Source organism: Eumetopias jubatus, unplaced genomic scaffold, assembly GCF_037043125.1.
Source record: "Eumetopias jubatus isolate StellerSeaLion01/CBP00866 unplaced genomic scaffold, mEumJub1_p1.0 scaffold_1, whole genome shotgun sequence".
In the NCBI taxonomy this organism is placed as follows: domain Eukaryota; kingdom Metazoa; phylum Chordata; class Mammalia; order Carnivora; family Otariidae; genus Eumetopias; species Eumetopias jubatus.
Genome location: NW_028274807.1, coordinates 153,808,897 through 153,832,679, shown reverse-complemented (window position 1 = coordinate 153,832,679; position 23,783 = coordinate 153,808,897). Strand labels below are relative to the sequence as shown.

Below are 23,783 nucleotides of genomic sequence, written 5' to 3'. Positions count from 1 at the left end.
ATCCAGGCCCAGAGTGGCTAACCTAGTTCCAGGTGCTTTTGTCTGTTCCGCATGCAAGGACTGTGGGAGTTCCACTCCAACTCAGGCCCCCCCAAAGTTACTGTCTTCCTTAATCCATCTAGACTGGATTTTCTTCCCAATGGCGTTAAGACTGGAGGACTCTGGAAATATAAAGTGATTTCTCAGAAAGATTATGTTCTCTTTGACCCTCTTTTTCAAAGAGGCTGAGAGGAGGGGGTGATGTTACGGCTTGAAGGTGAATAAACACCAAATGATGATTAGTTAAAGCATGATTACAATCAAGGATCACTTTAAATCAGGCCATCTGATGATAAACAGGTGTAATCACTGAGACGGGATAAAGGAAATACAGATAATTTATGATTGACAACTGGGGGTTAAAATGCCAATACAAAAAAAAAAAAAAACCAGTATGCTCAGGGACTGCAGTGACCTTAAATCCCCTCTCCCGGGGCATCATTTAAATCTATTTCTCCAAGGGGCCACCTGCATCAGAACCCTGAGGCATTGGTTTAAAATGCAAATCTGAGCCCCACCCCAGTTTTAAAGCATCAGAATCTCTACGGGGTAGGGAGTCCCAGGGTTAAGCAACGCCCCCATCACTGTTAAATAGGGAAAGGCTGATTTAAACATGAAAGACAGAATGAAGAAAAAGCAAAAGGCTCACACGCACTCATGCTGGGCAGTCTACTAAAAATGCTTTTTGCATAAAATAATTCAAGAAAATACTCCTAATAGTTTAGGATACTTTTTTTTTCTTTATTTCATTTCCAGGCACCTTGAGTCCTTAACAAAAAAAGTGCATTATCTGGGGACACCCGAGTGGCATTCAGTTGGCTCTCAGTCAGCCTTGGGCTCAGGTCACGATCCCAGGGTCCTGGGATCGAGTTCCATGTCGGGCTCCCTGCTCAGTGGGGAGCCTGCTTCTCCGTCGGCCTGCTGCTCCCCCTGCTTGTGTGCTTGTGCTCTAGTGGTCTAACAGATAGATAGATAAAGTCTTTTTAAAATAAAAAATAATTTTTAAAAAGTGCATTATCTGGAATTATTTGCATAACATTAAATCTAGGAGGATTCACGGAGATCCTCCACAAAGGAGGGCAGGAGGGCCCAGGTTAACCCTTGCCTATACCCTGGTTGCTTTCTAGGCCCGCTCTGCATCTTCCTAGAAAGCAGCAGGACAGGAGAGATTCAGGAAGGTTCTAATGGCCCTTGGACAAAGAGCCCTTCTCAGAATGTTCCTTGTCCTTGGCTGGACTGGGACAGAAAACCCAGCAGGTAACGGGATAAGCAGGCAGGCGGGAAGCTTCCTGGGGAAGATTAAACACAGTTAATTAAAACCCTGCAGAACGGGAGGCAGGGGATTAGTGGGGAGGGGAAAAGAGGGACCTGCTAGCAGGAGAGGTGATGCCTGCCCAGAGATTTCCTTCCCAGAGCAAAAAACCAAAAAACCAAAAAAGCAGCTAATCAAGATAAAATGTGCTGTGCACCCCAGCATCCATTCCACTTTGACAGATATCCCAGCCACTGTGTAAGCCTGTCCCAAGAGCTGGGCAATCCCAAATGTTTGTTATTGTTATTGCTGTTCCTCAAAAATTAAGTTTACTTAAAATATTAAAGTAAAAATAAAGTTTACTGCTATCCTAAAACTCTGCTGAATGAAACACAGGAAAGAGAGTGGGATTACCACCACATCTCTCCCTACCCCCACCCTGCAGCAGGCCAGACCTGGAGGATTGCAGGCAGCATCAAGGATGTCCCACAGGACAGTGAGGCCCTGCCCCTCTAGGACCCCCATACCATACAACTTCAGTACAACCAAGCTCCAGCACCCAGGTAATGTCTGCTCACTCACAATGCCTCCAGCTCAAGCCACCACCCTGGTAATCCCACAAAACTTCCCACCTCACCTCCCAATTACAGAAGACCAAGGGCATCACCATCAAAAAGCATTTATTAACCACCTAAATGCCTAGAGTCTGGGTAAAGATTCATGGGGGCCTGGGCCCTGCCCTAGGAGAGGGTCATTTATGACCATTAAGGCCAGAGTAAGGCAGGCTCCCAGAGGCCCATAAAACTCCCAGGGAAGGAAGTAGGGATTAACCACTTCCTCCCACCCCTCAAGAAGGGGTTTCAAGCTCTACCAAATTGCAGAGGGTTCCCGGGAGGGGGTGGGGAGACTTGGGTCAGGAGATCCTACATCTAGCCGGGGCCTCTGCTCTGCTCTGCTCAGAGACAGGACTAACTCTGGGGTTTCTCAAATTGCTTTGATTCCTACAGATGAGGGCTTTGTCGTCCTTCTGCCCCAGCAGCTCACTGAGGCACATTCTACCAAGCAGCCCTACCACTCCCCAGCTCAGGTCTGAACTCTGTCCGGGGAGGGGGGACAGAGCATACAGGAGGATTATGCGTGTCTTTGACAAGTACTACACTGGTACAATGGCTTAATTCTTTTACATACTCATCAGCCAGATTTATTGGATCAAACACTGGCCCTATCCCGGGCACTTTACAATCACCTCACCTTTCACTCAATATTTATTGAAATTTATTTCAGCATCTCTTACCCAAATCTAAGAAAAGCAGCTTACAAAGAAAGCCAATAACATGTAGAAACAAGCTTGCGTCAAGAAAAGAGATGCATGTCCATGAGACCTCCTGGATTGAGACCATGAGTTTGGCTCAGAGCTTCCTGGCAGTCAAAGCAAAATGAGCAACACTATACACTTACATCATTGTCAAGAACCATCAGTTTGGTAGTTTTCCTGGCAGCGAATCCTGACAGAGTAGTGGAACCTCTAAATTGTCCCCTTCTGGGCAGCCCTAAGTAGAGCTAAGAGCACACAAGTAGAACCTTGCTCCCTGACCTTCCCTTCTTCCCAAGCTGTGGAAATCCCTGCTGAAATGCTACAGGGACGAATTTTTCTCACACTGGAGCAAAGCAGATATCATATAGGTGCTCAGAACCAAGTGGGATGCCTCCATGGCGTGTGGAACAAATTCCCAAAACCTGCACCCTAAAAATCCTCTTCTAGAAAACCCAGGAACTACTCTCCCTACACTGCTGCCCACACCCCTGAAGACAAGATAGTGAAATGGTGGGACGTGTCTGTGTGAACCCTCAAAAACACAACGGTCTATGGGGGGCACTAAGATCTCGGGAAGACCTTCCTCCCTCTCCAGGACTGGCATTTGGTTTCCAAGGTAAGACTCTGCAGCCATCTCCCCCACCCCATTCTTGGCCAGGACCTACAGGGTTGGGGGTCAGGGAATCACAGAGGTTCTGTTCCAAGTACTGTGTGTCCCCTGTAACAAACTGCTGTCACCTGTGGGGAACCCGGCAACAAGAGTTTGTAGGACCCAAATGCAGAACGGAAGGGATCCTGTGTGGAGAGCAGTCTTCCGGGCTGGGAATTTCAGCCCCTCCTGGTAGCTTGAAAAGCAGTGTCAGAAGTAGAACTGCCATATAAAATACAGCGCTGTCCACTTAAATTAGTTTCAGACAGAAACAGTATCTAGTGTATGTCCCAAATATTGCATGGAACACACTCATACTGAAAAAAAAATTCTTGACTATTTATGAATTGGGCATTCGGGGGGGGGCTGGGGGACCTAATGCTGGCAATCCTGGTCAGGAGGCTTCCTGGGGAGTCCTGAGGATCCCAGTTAGGTGAGGTAACCTTGAATTTTAAGAGAACTCTTCATTGGCTGAGCACGGGGTCTTCTGTGTTTCATTTTTTTAACGGGGGGGGTGTCTTTAGTTTGTGATTAGGACAAAAACTAGCTCATTTAGGAGGCGCACCCCCATCCCCGCCCTCATTTGAACCCTGAGAACTCCCTAGGAGCAGACACAAGGCTTCAATGGTGCTCGCCACTCAAGCCTAGGCGATCAACATTCCAGGAGGCAGCCATTCCCGCCCTTCAGGAGGAACAAAGAACCCGGGGAGGAATTCCTGCTGCCCAAGCATGGGGGGTGGGGTGGTATCCAAACAAACCTGGGCAGGGGAAAAAAAAAAAAAAAACGCCCCCAGCAAGGGGCTCTAGGAAGCCCACTCCTCCAGTGTCCTGCCAGAGAAATGAGAAGGCCCAAGGGAAGAGTCTAGTCCAAGTATTTAAAGTGGACCCTATAAACATGGAATAGGATTTGGGGGCTGAGTCTCTTAACCACGATGGAGTAAAGGTCAAGAGAGAAAAATCTCTAAAGGAAACAGGCCAAAACCTCTGAATGTAATTATTAACTTTATCTTCAGGGTCTTCTTTGTATTCATGCTATGTACCGGCTTTTACTGTAACCAGTGTAAACATTTTACTGTCCTTCAAAACCTAGAAGGTGGGTTTTGTTGGCTTGTTTTTTAAACTACAGCTCCTGCATCACCATAGATGATTCCAAGCAGATTCCAATCAGGGATCCCCAGCAAAAAGGACCTTTGGAAGTAGAGAGTGGGCGGGGAATAGGAACTGAGGAAAGCAACCTTTTCTCCCTCAGCATGCTGGAGCATCCACTTCTGTAGACAGCACAGTGGACAGGATCTTCGGATCTTCGGACAGCTTCATAGGGAGAGGACACTTGGGCTTTTGGGACAGACTTACAGAACGGCAAGATTCTCTTTTGCTCTGAGGGCAGAGGTGGTTCCAAGGGTGACTGTTATTCCCATGAAAGTCACCTTTCCCCATCCCCAACCAAAGGTTTTAGATGGGGCCCTACAGCTCCCTGGAGCCGGTCTGAATGAACTCCGTAAACACTGGTTGAACATTTGCTTTGCAGATAAAGTTCTAATCAATGGATTCCTCGGCAAAGTGCTTCCAAGTTTTTCAAATGCCCAGCCTGCTCCTCAAAAGGCTCCCAGGTCTTTCTTCCTGAAGCACCCTAAGTGGTCCTCCCCTCTACCTGGGCACCACCCATCGGAAACGACCCCTCCCCCAACCCCTTTGGGATAGTGTGCTTTCAAGCCTTGCAACCAGTCCCCACAGCATCCAGCTCTGACTCAGTTTCACTACATCCTTCAACAGACCCAGTTCCCACTGGGGGCTAGAGACCACGTTAAGTGTATGAGCTAGCCAGGGAAGAAAAGTAGAGAAACTGACTATGAATCTTGGTAGTGTAAGGCTGTTAGGGACCCCTCCCCCAAAACAACACTCAAAAAATCAACTTTCTACACTAAAGATTGAATAGTTCTGCACAAAGGAAACTGCCTAAAACCTCCTGCAAAGTTCTCGGGTTTAGGAGTCACATGTCATCCAGTGAAAGGCAGTTCTGAACGATATGTAACAATTGGTCCATGAACTGCCCTCACCACCAAAGTGAAATTTCCCTTGTAAATTTAAAGTTTCCAGGAAGCTCAAAACCAATTTTTTTTCCTCAAAGGCAGAGTCTTTGGAAATGGAAGCCACCCATTTGTCACCTCCAACTGACCTGGCAGGCCTGGGAAATCCATAACTTTCTCAGAAGTGTTCATTACCACAGCACCTTGGTGGCTCAGTCGGTCAAGCGTCTGCTGTCTGCTCTGGTCATGATCTTGGGAGCCTGGGCTCCCTGCTCAACGGGAAGTCTGCTTCTCCCTCTCCCTCTGCCTCTTCTTTCCCTCAGCTGTTGTGTTCGCTTCTCTCTCTCCCTCAAATAAATAAAATCTTAAAAATAAAAAAAGTGTTCACTACCAAGGACCTAGACTCCAAGGACAAGACAGCAGTTAGCTCCCCTATAACATTCCCTCTGGAAGAACACAGAAAGATGCCACTCTCATTAATAGACTTCACCTCATACCCTTTTTGAGCCCTTGAATTAAAAACAACACCAAAAAGGCATAAAAATTTTTAAAAAGCGTTAATACCTAACCAAAAATAATTTAGTACTTTTACATGTACATGTACGTTATTCACAATAGTACTTGAAATGCCCAGTAATTCTATTTCCCTTTATAGTGATTTAAGGGTCCCCAGGAGGCAACCTCTGTTCTGGTCCTTTGTGTCCTCAAACACCCTTGAGAGCCAGGCACAAGGCAGAGGCTCAAAGCTCCAAGTGTGTTGATTGGATGGAATTCACTTCCACTTTTTCCAAGCAATCCTTGAGGAATCTGCCTCCCAGCAGGCATCTGCTCATTGGAAAACAATGTCGCCTGGCCAACTGCATTGTGGCCCTGGAACAGCAAAGGTTTAAAAGAGAAAAGAGAGAACCTGGGCCTTCAGAGACTAAAATGCCTCAGAGGTAAGGATTTTAGGGAGTTTTACAGCTATTTTGCATCAACAGTAAACCAAGGCATCAGATCTTGCAACTTTCCATCATTAGAGATTCGTTCACATCCAAAGTCCTATGGCTTACTCTAGCTTCCGTAAATCATCAAGACCCATGACCAAAGTAGCAGCAGGCCAAATTCTCCAGAGATTAGCACTAAAAGCTACCGCAGCACAGGAACTTTCTGGGATGGCAGAAATGTTCTGTCTTGATAGTGGTTTATAAATTTGTCAGAACTCATCAAAATGTGTTTGAATGTGCCTAAACCTAACCTCAGTAAATGACCTGTGCATTTTTTCTCATACAGGGATGTGCCAGGTGTATTATTAGATGTAAAAAAACAAAGCAGAATGTGGAACTGTAAGGACAGTATACAGGTAAGTGCCACTTTAAAACAACTTTATGGGGCGTGTGGGTGGCTCAGATGGTTAAGCGTCTGTCTTTGGCTCAGGTCATGATCCCAGGATCCTGGGATCGAGTCCCACATCGGGCTCCCTGCTCCTTGGGAGCCTGCTTCTCCCTCTGCCTCCCTCTGCCTCCCTCTGCCTCTCTCTCTGTCTCTCATGAATAAATAAAATCTTTTAAAAAATAAATAAATAAAACAACTTTATGATTTGTGATTATCATAATTAAATGATACAGCCATAAAGATAATGTTGCACAGGCATAAGAAATACGACCAATGATATAATACAAACTGTCAGTAGTTACATTTGGGAAAGAGAATTAACAAGTCGTATTTTTTTAACTACTCAAGAGGGAAAAGAGGCACATCGAAGAGATTCTGAGGAGATCACCGGTATATGGCCACAAAGCACGAACACTCAACCAACACAAACTGTAAGCCAGTTCTAACAGCCTTAATATACCCACTCTTCACCCCCAGCGAACAACCTACCTTCAGAAAGGTTTCCCACAAATGGGAGGTTCAGAAAAAAAGGGGGGGGGGAAATAAGACTATTTGCTAACAGGACATTAGGGCCCATTTGTGTAAATCCCATCTCATATGATACACCAAGAATATAATCTAAAGTGGGATTAGAGACACAAAATGTAGGCAAAGTAGAAGACTATTGCCAACCACACAAAAAATGTAAAATGTCTACCGAGCCAAACTAAATTGAGGCAAACATGGATTCGCAGAAATCCTCTGCAGACAGCTAGTACTCTGTATTTATCCAAAATGCCAACAAATTGATTTTTTTTTTAAAACCCAGGAGAGATAGGCCCAGGAACCAAGGCTATTCAGGGAGGAAACACAAATGGCCAATAAACATATGAAAAGACGCTCGCCTCAGAGTAATCGCGGAAATGCAAAGTCAAACAACAGGACGAGCCATTTCTCTCCCATTAGACTGATAGCAACAAGGACTGGCGGGGCGGGAAGGAAATGTGACTGGTAGGAGGCAGGCTCTCAGGAGCAAATTAACATTTCAAATGCACCTCTCAGGCCCTAGCATTCCTTGGCTGGGGTGGAGGAGGATCTTCCTTCTAGAACCAACAGGGACAGAAGGATGTGCACAGTGAAGGCAAAAGCCAAATGCAGGCAAAATCCAGCTAAATAATTTCCACACTATGAACACCAAGTTCAGAGCACTAATGACCAGCAAGTCAGTACAGGAAAACGTCGACATTTTCTTATGACTACATCTCTATAGGCTCATGTGTGTGTGAATGGATGTTAAAAGGATTTGGAAGAAAATACACAGAAACCCGTAAAACACCTTTAGGAAAGAAGTAGGACTGGGCATTTAAAAAAAAAAAAAAACAACTTTTAAAAAACTTTATAGATGGGACGCCTGGGTGGCTAAGTTAAGTGTCTGCCTTCGGCTCAGGTCATGATCTCAGGGTCCCGGGATCAAGCCCTGCGTTGGGCTCCCTGCTCAGCGGGGAGTCTGCTTCTCCCTCCGCCTCTGCCTCTCATGCTCAGCTCATGTTCGCTTCTCTCTCTCTCTCTCAATTATTTTTTTAAAAATTTTACAGATAATCACAACATAGATACATTCATGTATTACTTATAGTTAAATCAGAATTAACTGGTCCAAACTGCCTCCTGACAATAGAATACAAGGTAGCCTTGAGGAAAATCTCAAATTTTCCATTCATTCAGCAACTACAAGCTGAGGATGGTAAAGGAGGAAGGAATGAAAAGTCAAATAAATACAGTCACAGGTATACATATATTCAGAAAAATTACAACCCCAAATGACAAGTGCTGTGAGATTTAAAAAAAAAAAAAAATCAATGTTGTTAAAATTATACAATTTTTTAAAGATTCTCTTTACTTGAGAGAGAGAGTGCGAGTAGAGGGGAAGGGGAGAGGCAGAGAAAGAATCCTCAAGCAGACTGACTCCCCACTGAGCACAGAGCCAGATGCAGGGACGACACAGGGCTTGACCCCACAACCCTGAGAGCATGCCCTGAGCCAACTAAGTCACCGAGGCACCGCAAAGAACATAAATTTTTTTTTAAGATTTTATTTTTTATTTATTTGACAAAGAGCAATAGAAAACAAGCAGGGGGTGCAGCAGAGGGAGAGGGAGAAGCAGACTCGGTGTCACTAAGCAGGGAGCCCGACGTGGGGCCCCATCCCAGGACTCCAGGATCGTGACCTGAGCTGAAGGCAGACACTTAACCAATGGGGCCACCCAGACGCCCCAGAACATAAATTTCTAAAAATATTGTTACCTCCCCTCCACCCCCCACCCTTGGTCAAGTGTTTGCCAATGTTCCATAGTTTTTACTATGCACTCATTCACTTGGGTTCCTCTTTGTTCACTGTGGGTAAACCTGTCTGCCTCTGGCACTAAGAGCTGGTGAGGACCCTCACACAGGGACAACCCTTACAAGTGCTGCCTGCGAGTCAAGGACTAAAATGAGAAGGGCCTGGCAGGCAGGACAGGGACTTCCAAGCTAGCTTTGTTGACTTTTGTCTTCTTATCTGCTGAACCCACAGAGAATGTTTTACCTTGAACATTCTGGGGTCCCCCCATGCAATACCCCTCTCCATCAAGTCACATGAGAAAACTGTTAAAAGCCAACAATGGGGACCCAAGAGCCTGAAACCCAATTTCTTCCCCTAAACCAGAGCCAGACATCCCCTTACCCCTCATCTTCATAATCTGATCTTGCACATGGTTTCTTAATTTTATTCCATTTGTTGCTTTTCATAGCTTTTTGATTGAAGGAGGAGAACTGGTTTTGCACCCTGACAAACACACAAAAACCCCTGAAAATAAGTTCTATGGGGCTAGAACAAAATAGGCACTGATGAACTGGGCAGGCTGTCACTAAATTCAGATTTTGTGCTCAGTTTTGCAGTAGACCTTACACAATCAAAGGGAGGAAAAAATCAGATTATGAATGCTAAAAACACCAAATATGAACACCAATCTTGAGAGGGAATTTTGTTTTCAAACTTCAAACCTGAAGCGTAACTTTCAGTCTGACATGCCCAAATATTTATAGTGCCTTTCTTTGCATGTATTTGTATGTTACTAACATACAACATAATATATAATTAACAATATTAACAATTTAGTTAGCAAATGACAGTAAAGCAGAGATGCTGCAGATGAAGAAAGTAGTAACCTCAGTTCTTAACATATAAAGGCACATCTATTTATTGCACTATGCACCTAAGAATGAATACAATTACAAAATTAAGATATTGTGGCAAGTCCTAAATGTTGTCTAGAATTAACCATTATCTCTTTTGGTAGTAGAGATTTTGCTACCCCTTCAAAATTGGTTTCCAGTTATCAAAAAGAATAAATCCTAACATACCCCTTTCTCCCCTACTAACCTTCAGTTGCATTAAAAGGGGAGATTCTTAAACCTTAGTTCATCCATACTATGTGGGGATTTAAAGATTTTATTTATTGGGGCGCCTGGATGGCTCAGTCGTTAAGTGTCTGCCTTCGGCTCAGGTCATGATCCCAGGATCTGGGGAGCCCACTTCTCCCTCTCCCACTCTCCCTTGCTTATGTTCCTGCTCTTGCTAACTCTGTCAAATAAATAAATAAAATCTTAAAAAAAAAAAGATTTTATTTATTTATTTGACAGCGAGAGAGGGAACACAAGCAGGGGGTGTGGGACAGGGAGAAGCAGGCTTCCCGCTGAGTAGGAGCCCGATGCAGGGCTCGACCCCAGGACCCTGGGATCATGGCCCAAGCCCAAGGAAGACGCTTAATTGACTGAGCCACCCAGGGGTCCCCTATGTGGGGATTCTTTCCAAGATTCCCTCCAATCTCCAGATACTGGAGTTGGCCCATAGCTGACTAGAGTTACGATTTTTATTTTTTATTTGCTCCAATGTGGCTTTAAAAAAAAATCCAAGCACATTGGTAAAATAACTTTTCCCTTTAGAATATTCTTCTAAATCCCTGAAAGCTATGATAAAGCTAACAAAAAAACAAAGGAAATAAAAGCCATGGGAAATGGTGAAGGGGAGAGTGGGAGGAACGGGCTTCCAGTTATGGAATAAGTCAGTCATGGGGATAAAAAGTACAGCACAGGGGGGTGCCTGGGGGGCTCAGTCGTTAAGCGCCTGCCTTAGGCTCAGGTCATGATCCCAGGGTCCTGGGATCGAGCCCCATATCAGGCTCCCTGCTCCGCAGGAAGCCTGCTTCTCCCTCTCCCACTCCCCGCTGCTTGTGTTCCCTCTCTCACTGTGTCTCTCTCTGTCCAATAAATAAATAATTTTTTTTAAAAAGTACAGCATAGGGAATACAGTCAATGGTATTGTAATACTGTTGCATGATGACAGATGGTAGCTACATTTTCGGTGAGCAAAACATAACATATAGTTGTCCAATCACTATGCTATATACCTGAAACTAATGTAACACGTGTGTCAACTGTACTTCAAATAAAAAGGGGGGTTCTGAATGATTATTAAAAATAAAGAGCAGGACTGGCAGGTAGCTAGCCAGTGATTCAACTGGCCCCGAATCAGTTCCTTCACTTTACACTTCCAAATTTCTTCACTTAACATTTATGTACAAGGCACACTCCAATTTTTTTTATCAGAAAATACTTCTTTTGATTCTCAAAGAAGTCAGCCCAGGCAGTCTAGCCAAGTGTCACATCTCTGTAGAGTGATGGGGAAACTGAGGCTCAAAGGCACACAAGGTCAACCACAAACCTGCTGGATCAGAAAGGACACTCCCGCACCGCACAAGACTGGACCACATGGACCACCAACACTCAGGGCAGCACTGCACATATTCCAGGCAGGAAATCTTCACAACCGCCAAAAACAGTAAACACAAGTGCCCCTCAGCCAGTGACTGTCTACAGTGTGGGACCCTGTACGGTGGAAAAGTACGCAGCAATAAGAAGGGAGGAACTTTTGACACCCGCAGCAATGTGGATGGACTGCATTATGCCAAGTGAAAAAAACCTGACTTGAAAGTCTTCAACTCTGCGTCATTTCATGTTCTGACATTCTGCAAGAGACAAAACCACAGGCCTGAAGAACAGATCAGTGTTGCCTGAGGCTGGATGAGGCATTTTGAAAGTGATGAAACCGTTCTGTATTTTGACTGTGGTAGTTTTCACACACTGTATAACCGCATCAAAATGGGCAGAACTGTGCACCAAAAAACATGAATTTTACAGTATGTCAATTATACCTCAATAAACAAAAACAAATATGGAAAGACCAAAATAGGAAATCACCAGATTAGGAGAAAATGAGGCCTTCCTTCACCCTGAGGTTCTGCAGCACAAACTGCAGACAAAGCACACGGTTGGGGGGGGCGGGTTCTGGACATCTTCAAGGCTGAGGACAGGGAGGGGAAGCAGGGAAAGGGGGAGCTCCGCCCTGTAGTTTGTGCTGAGCCTCCCCCTCACTCAAGATTATAACCATCACGGTCTGGACAGTCTCGTTCACAGTAGGGAGATAGCCGGAGGCAGCCATCCACAGATGCCCCCACCATGTACCAGCAGCTACCCCACTTAGGGGTCAGAACCAAATCAAGGCCATTGGGGAAGGCAGGGAATCCCTCCATCCCAAACTGGCTGTGTAAATTCCACGAGGGAAAGGATTGGGGGCTATTCTGCTGTTTCCCCAGGGCCTCCTATTTTTACCAAATCACTTTTCATAGAAATTTTCTGCACTCATTTCATTTTTCCTTAAACTGTGTGATTATACCAAGCACAACGGACATAAACAGATTTGGGAACAAAAACAGCAGTCTCTCCTGGTTAGCACACAACCCAACTGGCGAGAGCTGGATGCCGACAGTGCAACCTGCGGGCAGGAGTCAGCAGAGAGCTTGGTGTAGAGAACATTCACCGCAATGACAGAAGAGCAAAGCTAACTTTTCTTTGGACACATTCTGGTTCTTGAGTCTGAGGTCCTCCCCATATTTTCATCAAGTTTCAAATGGAATCAAGTCAGGTGGAGCCTGCCATAAGCAAGCCCAACTGGGATGTCTTTCCAGCTATGCTGCTTGCAGAGTCACTGTCTGTCAGCCTCAAACCCAAAGTCCTGGTGTCCCCCGCTTTGTGAATTTTTTGGGGGGAAAGGGGGAGGCAGGGACTGAGCAAACCACATCTCTGTTTTGCCAGATGAGTCCCTGGTTACACTGACAGAGGGAGAAAAGATGTGCTCAATCTTTTGAGCTTCTGGGTAAACAGCATCCACAGACTTCACCCCAGCGATACTGGAGTACACCAGTAGCAGCACCTCACGCAGTTTGCAGTTTTCTAACATTAGGTGAACCAGCTTCATCACCCCAACGCTTAGGAACCCTTCCATAGTAAACGACTATTAAAACTCTCTTCCATTTTTCTGCTCCACACTTGTCCCCATCTTCTTGTGGCTGCATTTTTGGTACAAGCCTATAGATGATCCTAAGAGAAAGCTCTCCCTCTGACTTTGATCCCAAAAAGAGGCAGAAGGCCCAGACCCAAATTTGTGGATGTGGTCTCAACACACCCTAATGAGGACTGCCAGCTAGTCACAATTCTCATTTTAAAAACACCTGTGCTGAGGGGCACCTGGGTGGCTCAGTCGTTAAGCGTCTGCCTTCAGCTCAGGTCGTGATCCCAGGGTCCTGGGATTGAGCCCCGCATCGGGCTCCCTGCTCCGCGGGAAGCCTGCTTCTCCCTCTCCCACTCCCCCTACTTGTGTTCCCTCTCTCGCTGTGTCTCGCTCTGTCAAATAAACAAATAAAATCTTTAGGGAAAAAAAAACACAAGAACACCTGTGCTAAAGTAGTCCTCAGAACCATATTCAGCAGCAAAATCTAAGTGTGCAGATTTTTTTTTTTTTAAGATTTTATTTTAAGGGCACCTGGCTTAGTTGGAGGAGCATGCAATTTCTTGATCTCGGGGTCATGAGTTTGAGCCCCACGTTGGATGTAGGAATTACTTAAAATAAAAATTAAAAAAAAATAAATTTAAAGTTAATCTCTACACCCAGTGTAGGGCTCAAACTCATGACCCTGAGATCAAGAAGTTAGCATGCTGGGGCGCCTGGGTGGCTCAGTCGTTGAGCGTCTGCCTTCAGCTCAGGTCATGATCCCAGGGTCCTGGGATGGAGCCCCGCATCGGGCTCCCTGCTCAGTGGGGAACCTGCTTCTCCCTCTGCTGCTCCCCCTGCTTGTGTTCCTCTCTTGCTGTGTCTCTGTCAATAAATAAATAAAATCTTAAAAAAAAAAAAGGTAGCATGCTCCTCTGAGCCAGGCAGGCGTCCCTAAGTGTACAGATTAATACAATAGCATTTTCATAATTATCCCGATCAGTCAAAGAGTATGAAAGAAGTTCCCCAAACACACTGACATTTCAAGAAAAACTCTTTTAACTGCAAATGGTGAAGGCTAAACTTTTCCTAAAGTAACAACCAAAGGATACAGTGGCTGACACATATTTAGGAAGGGACAGGAGCTTCTGTCTTATTCCCACCGGGTCCTCACCAGCTCAGGGTCCAGAGCTCACTCAGGGGCCCTCAAAATTCACAAGGTGTCAGAGCCACAGAGAATGCCCTCAGTCTTCACAACTGACCTTGACCCACTTCATTCTCTTTTGTGTACACTGCTCTGCTTCATTCAAATTCCATTAATGTTGACAGAATGTGCTATTCTGCAGAAGCCCGTCTGGATAAATCACAATCGAGAATTATCCCTTTTTCTTGACGAAGCCCAGTATCTGTAACTTCATTTGCTAATGTATTATTGAGAGCAATAACTTTATCACTAAAGATCCACCACTTCCTTAGGGCATCTGTGTGGGGAAAAAAATGTTTGTTTTTTAACAAATTACAGCTGGATGCCAATTTTTTGTGCCTTTTGGTCATTAAACTGGGATCATTTATACAGATTCATTTAAAAAAAGAACTCACTTGGTGGGATCTGATGCTCAGGTAAGGAACTGACTGAGATTGGTAGAAACGCCACATTAAGGAGGACAAAAAATAATGGCTTGAAGTCTTCAGATTAAATATGGATCTCCTAAAATCTCAGCTGGGTTTCAACGGGAAATGAAACCCAGGAATTGGGATCTTCCAGCATTTCACTGCACCCTACCTTTAGGGAAGCTGGAGATGGCATGTGAAGGAAAGAATTACACTGGAACAAGGTTTAAGTCAAATAATTTCAGATGTAAATAGCCAACATTCAACCCCCCATCCCTCCCCAATTTTTCTGGAGTCTTGTCAGTCAAAATAGTCAATCTGGTTTCAGTCAACTCAGTTTGTGGGTATAGACAAAACCTCAAAGGGAGAGGAATAATTTAGTACTGAACAAGCACGAGGTCACATCAACTGAAGAGGAAAGATGGATCAAGCTTCCTCTTGCAAGTCACAATGCTTGAAAGGTCAAGAGAAAGGGGAAAAGAGTGGGCTGCAATGGATGGCCATCTTGCTCCCTTTAGGCAACTGTAATTCTTTATCAATATCTTTCTCTGGCTCTCTTGCAAAATAACAGAGATGGCAAAAACAGCCTTACTGGGCCAAGCCTCTCTTTGTTAGTGTTTTGGGGGGAGGGAACACTACTTTGAAACCGCCTGCATGGTAGGATACTTCTCAACCTTTTGCTTAAGTGTCACAAAGAATGACACCAAAATGGTCCTTTATTCACTAAGAATGAATGCATCTAAAATAAACCCTACCCTGTGCGAGGAACTGAGATGGAGAAATGGCAAGACTAAGCAAACCAAGTGACTTTTAAGTTAGCACCAAGAGAAAATAAGATTGGGGAGGGGAAGGCTAAATTTTAGAGATATAGAATTATTTGTTAAGTTAAAGCTTCTCTTTAATCAGGAAAATTTATAAACCCTTTTTTCTTCTGGTAAACTATATCAACCAACAAAAGCATTAACTGTTTTACCTCATTTATAGCTTCCCCCCAAAGCTAACTCCCTTTCCATATATGTAACAATGTTTGTAAAATAACATAAAAAGCTAGACAAACTATGCTCACAATTTTATATGTGAGAAAAAAGTTGTTTCAAGTAATGCTTTAGGAAACCATACGTTTTAATGTTGGTTTTCATGTCCTGCAATTTGAAAGGACTCTAAAAATAGCATTTATAAGTAACTAAAATGGGAGGGAAAATTGGGGTGTACAAAGGAAATTTTATTCTTATCTTCAAACACTTTCCGGATTTCTTTATTCCATGTCCTAGTATTTAACTTGAAAACATCTGAATCATAAAGAATGTATAGTAGTATCAACTGAAGAACTGCAGTCTGGGAGAAAGTGCCTGTTTTCTTCCTAAAATATCTTCACTGTTTCCAAAAAAATGTATTTCTGAGCACTGGAAATAAAAATTTTACAGACCAAAACAAAAGCAAGTCTATGCAATCCTAAAACCAGTGTAGTTTACTTTTTAGGAAGCAAAAGCAGTCACAAAAGGTTCCCCAGACTATTGATACCACACCACCTCAAATATTACTAGCACCCTTTAGATGAGCTTATGCCTGTGAGGTAACCTCATGAGCACAGGCTTGCCAAACTAGCTATGACCCACTTCTCGGGATCCATGTTGATAAAACCCATCCCTATGCACTTTAATGGAAGGCTGGGCACATTCCTCAGCTCAAACTTAAAAAGCCCACAGATTATATTCAAGGCTAAGGAATTAAGGTATCAATAATGAACATTTTTCTCCCACAGATCTTCACCAAGCATTTTTTTTTAAAGGTTTTATTCATTTATTAGAGAAAGAGAAACAGCATGAGAGGGGAGGGGGTCAGAGGAAGAAGCAGGCTCCCCCATGGAGCTGGGAGCTTGATGTGGGACTCGATCCCAGGACTCCAGAATCATGACCTGAGCCAAAGGCAGTCGCTTAACCAACTGAGCCACCCAGGCGCCCTTCACCAAGCATTTTTTAATTCAAGAGACATAGGTATCTACCTGCTGAAATGGATTCAAAGCATCAAGCTCCAATTACTTCCAAGGTATGTATGGAAAGTTTGGTTTTCTGGCAAACAGAGATGTATGTGTTAAGCAGACATATATCCACCAAATCATGTATGAGCAGGTCGAAAGATGGGGTGCAGAAATACTAGAACGCACATTTCTATTCATTTTTTTCCTCTTGTCCTTACAAAATGTCTTTTGGTATACATTTTGTAATTTACATAGCACATACATAGTTTTAAAACATGCTTACACTGGGGATGCATGCCTGAAAAAACTTAAGACTCTAGGAATGTAGAATATATTGGTTACCAGTACTGGTGATGTCCCCATTCACCATGACTTATTCAAAATAAGATACAAGACAAGAATTCATCCACAAGCATTATTGTAAGGCAGCAAACAGCCTTCCTCAAAGTAGTTTTGAGTGTTTTCCTGGGGAAAGACAGTCCCCAAGCCTAGGATGGATGGGTCAATATTCAGGATATTGGGTTGTAATTCTAGAACTTACATTTCTAGGAAGCTGCTTTTTTTTTCCCTTTCCTTTTCTTTCTTTTTTTAAGCCCAAAGCGGGGACTAAATATATATTGTATCAGCACCTGTACCCCATTTTCCATCCTGGAGAGTCAGGAAAATCTGCTCCCGCCGGCCCTAACTGGGAACAATATCGCCATCGTCAGTGGGCTGAACTACAATGTTTCCCTCGGCTCAAGATGGCAACTATGTCACCCACATCGCTAGTGACAGGGACTTTCCTGGGGACAGAACACGCTCAGACCCCACTTTACTTCCTGCCATTTACAGAATGCTGATGCCCAGCCCTTCGACAGGCAACACACACACCCTGGCCGCCCCCACGCCGAGATTTGTGTTTCCAGGGTCGCCGCCAAGGCAGCAAAGGGCTCACATCCTATACATCAATAATACAATAAATAAGGGCACTCCTCAAGCAACCGGAGCAGCACGCTCAAGACGCACTTAACTCTTCGCCCAAAATGCGTGCACCCCCTTTTCTCGAGGACGCTTTCTCGGGTGCCCGCGGGGAGAAGAGCGGCCCCCGTCCCCCCGCGTCCCCACAACGGAGGCGGCCCGAGGCTGGCCCTGTCGCGGCGGAGGCCCACAGCGGCGCCGCCTCCTCCGCCTCCCAGGCCCCCGCCTGTGTTGACCGCCGCGCGGCCAGCGGCCCCGGACCCGCGGGCCCGCACTTCCCGGCCTGCCTGCCCCTCCGGCCTGGCGCCAGCAGGCCTTTAAACTGACCACTGAGGCACAAAACTAGCGAAAAATACAATCTAGGTTTTTTAAATGAGCCATAATTCCTTTATCATTTTGTAGGAAAACCCAATTCCCTTGAGGTTTTGCAACTGCATTTTTAAAACCAAGTTCTCAAAACACCACCTTGTCAATCCTGAGGAGCCATTTCCAGGGGGATTCTTAAGGAAAGCGGTGGGGAAAGAGACCCTACCAGCTGCCTCAGCATCCCGGGGTGTCCAACTGTTGGAGGCACCCTCCCCAAAATTAAAAGGGGGGGAAACCCAGGGTCCCAGCCTCCTTCCCAAGGTCAGGTGGCATCACTGTAAGGCAGGGGAACCCTTAATTATTTAATGGAGCCTGCTGACACAGAAGGCAACTCAATAAAGAACATTATGAAAATCGAGGTAGATTACAAATACAGAAAAATACATGGGTTTAGAGATTCCATCCATCACATCAAATAGAAGACAGTCACCTTCCAAAGTGCTTTCATGCCCCTTTCCCAGTCAGAGGAATGGTTTTTTAAAAGAACAGTATTCCCAAACAATTACCGATCATTTTCTTAGAAGGGAAGAAAATTTGTGAGTGGGACCCCTATTTGAACCTGGTGCTTTCTCTAACACTTGGGTCCTTTATTCCCAGCATTGGTTTGTCACCTTTAAACTCAAAATTTCTAACATTCTAAATGCAGAGATGATTAAAGGTATAAAAATTAATTTCCAAGTTTTCTTCTTTAAGTGAGTAACTGAGGGGAAGCAGAATTCTGCTCAAAACAGAAAATTTCAGGGGCGCCTGGGTGGCTCAGTCGTTAAAGTTCTGCCTTGGGCTCAGGTCATGATTCCAGAGTCCTGGGATCAAGCCCCGCATCGGGCTCCCTGCTCTGCGGGAAGCCTTCTCCCTCTCCCGCCTCCTCTACTTGTGTTCCCTCTCTTGCTGTCTATCTAAATAAATAAAATGTTAAAAAAATTCTAAAGAATATTTAGTTTAACAATGTGATCTCTCAATGTCTTTGCCAAAATTCAACCTAGTATTGCACAACTTACAAAGTGAATTTTCAGGGCATCCAGGAACCTCCAGGGCAAGGGGCGCTTCACTTCTCACTTTACACTCTCCCACACCATTTGAACAGTTTTATAATTTTAAAAGTGTATAAATGTTTTACAAGTATAAGCCTTTTACAAGTCTGGCAACACTGAGCATCTTCTGTTTTAGCCCAAATAAAACGAATGTGGATCTTTAACTGGGAATATAAATAAAACCTGACATTTAAACTCAACTGCTGGGAGAGAGAATTCAATCAACAGCCCCTCCCAGGAGGGAAATTGTGGCGGATTCAAGACGCTCTTTCCCTCCCTTCACTGCCTCCCCCTCCCCCCCATTTGACCCTAATCTTCAAGTGATTTGACTCCATCTTTTCATTCCTGGGCTTCAAGATCCGTATTTAGCTCAATCATTCATTTTTCTAAAAGTGATGAAAAGAACATAGTACAAACATTCACCCAACGAATGTGGAAACTTTTAAGATGAGTCTACTCAATGCCTAAAAACGAAGGAAAAGAATGCCCCCTAGCTTAATACCTAGAAGGAAACTTAAAATGCGGCGCCCACAACAAGTAGATTAGAATTTCAACTTTTTTCCAATAGGAGACGCCGGCTTAAAGCCATCAGGCAATAGCTCCGCCCTCCTCCCCAAATACCAGGTTAGGAGGGGAAAAGGCTGCGATGTGCAAGCCTCTGCCTTGCTCGGTACCAGCACGCTGGCTCCAACTCGGCAGACAGCAACTCCCGCTAGGATTTTTAAAACCTCTGCCATCTGCTCTCCCTCCAAGGCAAGACCATAGCGACTACACACACCACATCTCACGGGTCTACAGGTAAATGGTTTAAATTAACGACCCTCCCCAACAGAGCCCGCTCCTCAAAATTTTTGGTCCCTTACTGTAGTGGGCTCAGGTAAGTGGAGGTCTCACACGGTGTAAAGAATGAGAAAGGTTTATTCCCCAAAACAGCGAACTCAAATCCGAAGGCTGCAGTGCAGCCCTCGGACCCTGCGCCCACCGGGTTCAAGCCTCTGCAAATGGGTCTGGCTTTTCTCCACGGAAGTCGAGCCCCGGTCTGAGCGGGGTGGAGACACCTCCCCAACCAGGGAAACCAGTTCCTGCAGGGATCGAAGTCGCAGCAGGCGGGAGCGGCCCAAGGGGCTCCCAGCTCGGGGAGGTCAATGGGCAAGGTCCCCCTATTCCGCCTCACACAAGCGCGCACGTGGAAACCAGGGCGACACAGACACACGCACTCCACAACCACAGCCATCTCCATCCTGGCTCATACCTTACCTAAAAGCCCACAATCTACGAGTTGGACAAACAAAAAGGAGAAAATATGGTAAAGGAGAACACCCAATACTCCGGAAGGCCTGGGGTGTGCCAGAATAGGGAGACTACGTCTAAACAGATACAGACACTCTTCCATCCCTCTTCTTAACAGCTTGCGCGCTTTGTCAAGCAGAAATGAGGACATCAAAATCCATAAAGAGGGGGTGTTCTCAAACCTTGAGAACCATCAAGGTAGGGGCGGGGAACCCTCGCACACGGAGACCAGCTCTACGCACACGCACACCCTAGCTTCTCTCAGCTCACGCTGGTTGAAGACAACGTTGCCACAATTTGCCACACAGAAAATTAGATACGGAAAAGGGGGGGCTCCACGTCTTGGAACTCTCCCGCGGTCCCTCCCTCGCAGCAAGAATACCAAAGCCAGACTTCTACACATACACTTCCCAAGCAATGACCTACTTGGTGGCAACGACCGCCACGTAGTCAAAGGAAAAACAAGCAAACCATAGAACACCCCCCCGCCCCCGCCCCCCGCTTTGGGACCGGTCCGGAGGTCCTTGGCGAGCAAGCACGCGTGTCCTCGGTGGACACAAGCCCCCGCCCCGCCCCGGCGCAGCCCCCTAAGAGGCCGCCCGCGCACTCACCTCATCGTCGTGGTGCTGGCAGAAGCCGAGGCGCTCGGGAAACACCGACAGGATGGAGAAGGGCGCGCCGGGGAAAGGCGGCCCGAGCCCGAGCTGCTGCGCGGCGGCCGCGGCGGCGGGACCTGGCGGGCCGCGCTCGATGTAGTGGTCCTTAGTGAGGCGCACGCGCTGGTGCGCGCGGACGCAGTTGTCGCACAGGTGCTCCTGGCAGTCCAGGCAGCGCGACGAGGCCGCGTTGCCCTCGTCACAGGAGCTGCAGCCGTGAGGCCGGCGCAACAGCAGCGCGGACGGAGAGGCCGCCGGGCCGCCGGGCGCAGAGCGGGAAGGCGCGGGCGGCGGCGGCGCCGGCGGGAGTGGCGGCGGGGCCGAGGCGGAGGCGCGCGGGTGCGCGTGGTGCGCGTGGTGGCGGTGGTTGCTGTGGCCGCCCGCCCCCGCCGGGGCTCCGGCACGCCCGTTCTTGGGCGGCGGCTCGTCGGCCGTGGCCACCACGGCGTCGAGCAGGTTGCTGAGCAGGAAGGCGGACGAGGGAAGCGCATCCATGCCCGCCGCCTCGGCCAACACTACTTTCTGGTCGCACACTGGGCAGCGCAGCTTGAGGGGCTCTCCCGGCGCGCTGCCGCCAGCCGCCGGCAGCCGGTGCGCCTCGAGGCACGGGCGGCAGAAGGCGTGCAGGCAGGGCAGGACGTGGAGGCGGCGCGCCGCGGCCCCCGGACCCCCGCCGCCGCCCCCCGACGACGTGGACGTCTGCGAGGACGACGACGACGCAGACGAGTTGGAGGAGAGCGGCGCCGGCGAGCCGCACATCTCCTTGCACAGCAGGCAGATCTGGAAGTCGGTCTCAGGGAACGAAGCCATTTGCAAGCCGACTCGGAGGAGGGAGGAGACCAGAGAGGAAGAGGAGGAGGATAGGAGAAAACGGCCGAGGTGGGTGGGAGGGAGCCGCCGACTCACTCAGAAAAATGCATCGATCGGGCCTGCGATCCAGGAGTCGGCTCCAGAGCCGCCCGGCCCGCGCGCTGCCAGCCCCGACGCTGCGGGCATCAAATGCCACTATCCCGAGGCGACACAGATTTCCCCCGGAGGACGCGGAGGCTGCGTGCCTTTCGAAGCCGGAGCGCCGGAACAAGTCCCGACACGCGAGGGGCGAGCGGGGGCGGGGAGGTCAGAGGACTCCCCTGGAGCAGCGGGAGCGTAGTTCTCCCTAGCCGAGGTAAGTCCCCCAAAGTAGAGTCTGCTGTGTAATCCCAGTCCCGGCGGGTTAAGCAGAATTTGGTTCCGCGAGTATTTGGCGCGTTGCTCTTCTTTCAACAGATTTAGTTAGTCTCTTCTTGGGAGAGAAAAGGTCCCCAAACTAGTAAAGGCGGGAGCGGCGCGACGCCAAGCCCGTGTCCCCCCGCGCGACGCCGGCTGCCCCGCCGCATGACGCGGCGGCCAGGGGCTCCTGGGTGGCCCGGCGTGCAGCGCTCGGGGCTTGCGCACGGCCGGACGCGGCCTCTCCTGCAGGGCGGTCGGCCCCGCCGCAGCTGCAGCTAGTGGGGGCCCGGCCGCGGCCGCACGCGTGTACTACGCACGCGCGTCCCACGCGCCTCGATTCTCCCGCGCGCCGCCTAGCCCAGCCGCGGCTGCCGGCGCTTAACACGCACGCGCGCCCCACGCGGTCCCGGGCCCTCGTGCCCCCGCCTCGCCCGGCCTTGGCGCCTCCCGCCCGCTCTCCTTCCCCTCCGGTTTAGCCGCGTTGCAGCGCGGGGCCGCAGGTCCCCGCGGGCCGTCCTGAATTATTCATCGGCAGGAAGATATTAGATGTACCCGCTGCCCGCTCCGCGCGAGCCGTCGTGCAATGCTATCCGAGCTCCGCGCGCGCGCCGCGCCCCTCCTCCTCCTCACGTCCGTCCTCTCTGAAACCTTGGCGGCGAAGGGGGATCACATTTCCTTTGTCATCGGGCCATTTCGCCCTCGCCTTGGTCCCCCCTCCGATCCCGAGCTGCGGGGACGGAGCCTCCTCCGAGGCGCGCTAGAATCAGTGGAACCGGCAACGGCCCAGCTCGGTGAGCTCGGGAGCCGCGTGGCCAACGCTGCTGGCCCGCGTCATCTTCTTCCTGAAACGAGTCACCGAGCAAGACTCGGGTGGCCCCGGCCGCGCTGCGCCTACCGGCCTTTGCTCGCGCTGTGCGCTCTGGCCTCCTGGGGCTTTGCACAACTCCCCCAATTCGCGCTGAATGCGTGCACGCGCGCGCGTGCCCCCTCTTTCTCTGCTTTGCCGCCTCTTCCTCCTCCTTCTCTCTTCTCAGTACGGGTTATTGGGACTGATCGGAATTCGGAATCCTTTTAATCTCCAAAGAAGCAAACTCACTTCCGCCCGAGTGCTGGGAGGGGGCTGGGGGAGGGGACACAGGGGAGGGGGTTCCAGGCAAACAGGAAACATTAGCCCTCTCGGCACGGCTCGCTTTTGTGTGCTCCCTCCCTCCTCCCTCCAACCTCCTCCCTTCTCCAGGCCGCTAGGGAGATGAACGCCCCCAGGCTGCGGTGTGACGACCTTTGAAACCTTCCGAGCGAGGAGCGGAGAGTGACTCTTCCGTTTATTTAAAAAAGAAAAGATTGCATTTTGAATCCTGGTTCAACAGAGGCTGATATCCACTGCCACTGATGTCTGGGTTTCCCCCCACTTTTTTCCCCCCTTTTTACGTTTTCTTAAGGATTCTGCATATCAACCACAAAACACACATTCGTGTGCAATTGGATGCGTGGAATTTAACGAATCTGAATTCTGATCTGCGGAGGAGCCAGTTTCCTTTTGAGTTATAATAGGGGTGGGGGGCAGAGGGCAGCTGTTCCGGGGAGGCTACCCGGTTGACGGCCCCGCGGCCATCTGGGTGGTGTCTGAGGCTGACTGGGCAGTCCTGGGAGAGGGACTTGCTTGGCCCTGGAAAGAGACTGACTT

General features: G+C 48.0%; 1 protein-coding gene across 1 annotated transcript in view; it reads right to left on the bottom strand.

The window, feature by feature from the left end:
* The window catches only part of TRIM71 (tripartite motif containing 71), a 66,334-nt gene extending 44,634 nt beyond the window's left edge, over nucleotides 1-21,700 (bottom strand). The window contains exon 1 of the mRNA XM_028107186.2: nucleotides 20,846-21,700. Within this exon, the coding sequence (XP_027962987.1) occupies nucleotides 20,846-21,700 (855 nt within the window). The remainder of the gene's footprint in view (nucleotides 1-20,845) is intronic.
* Between the last annotated feature and the right edge of the window lie 2,083 nt (nucleotides 21,701-23,783).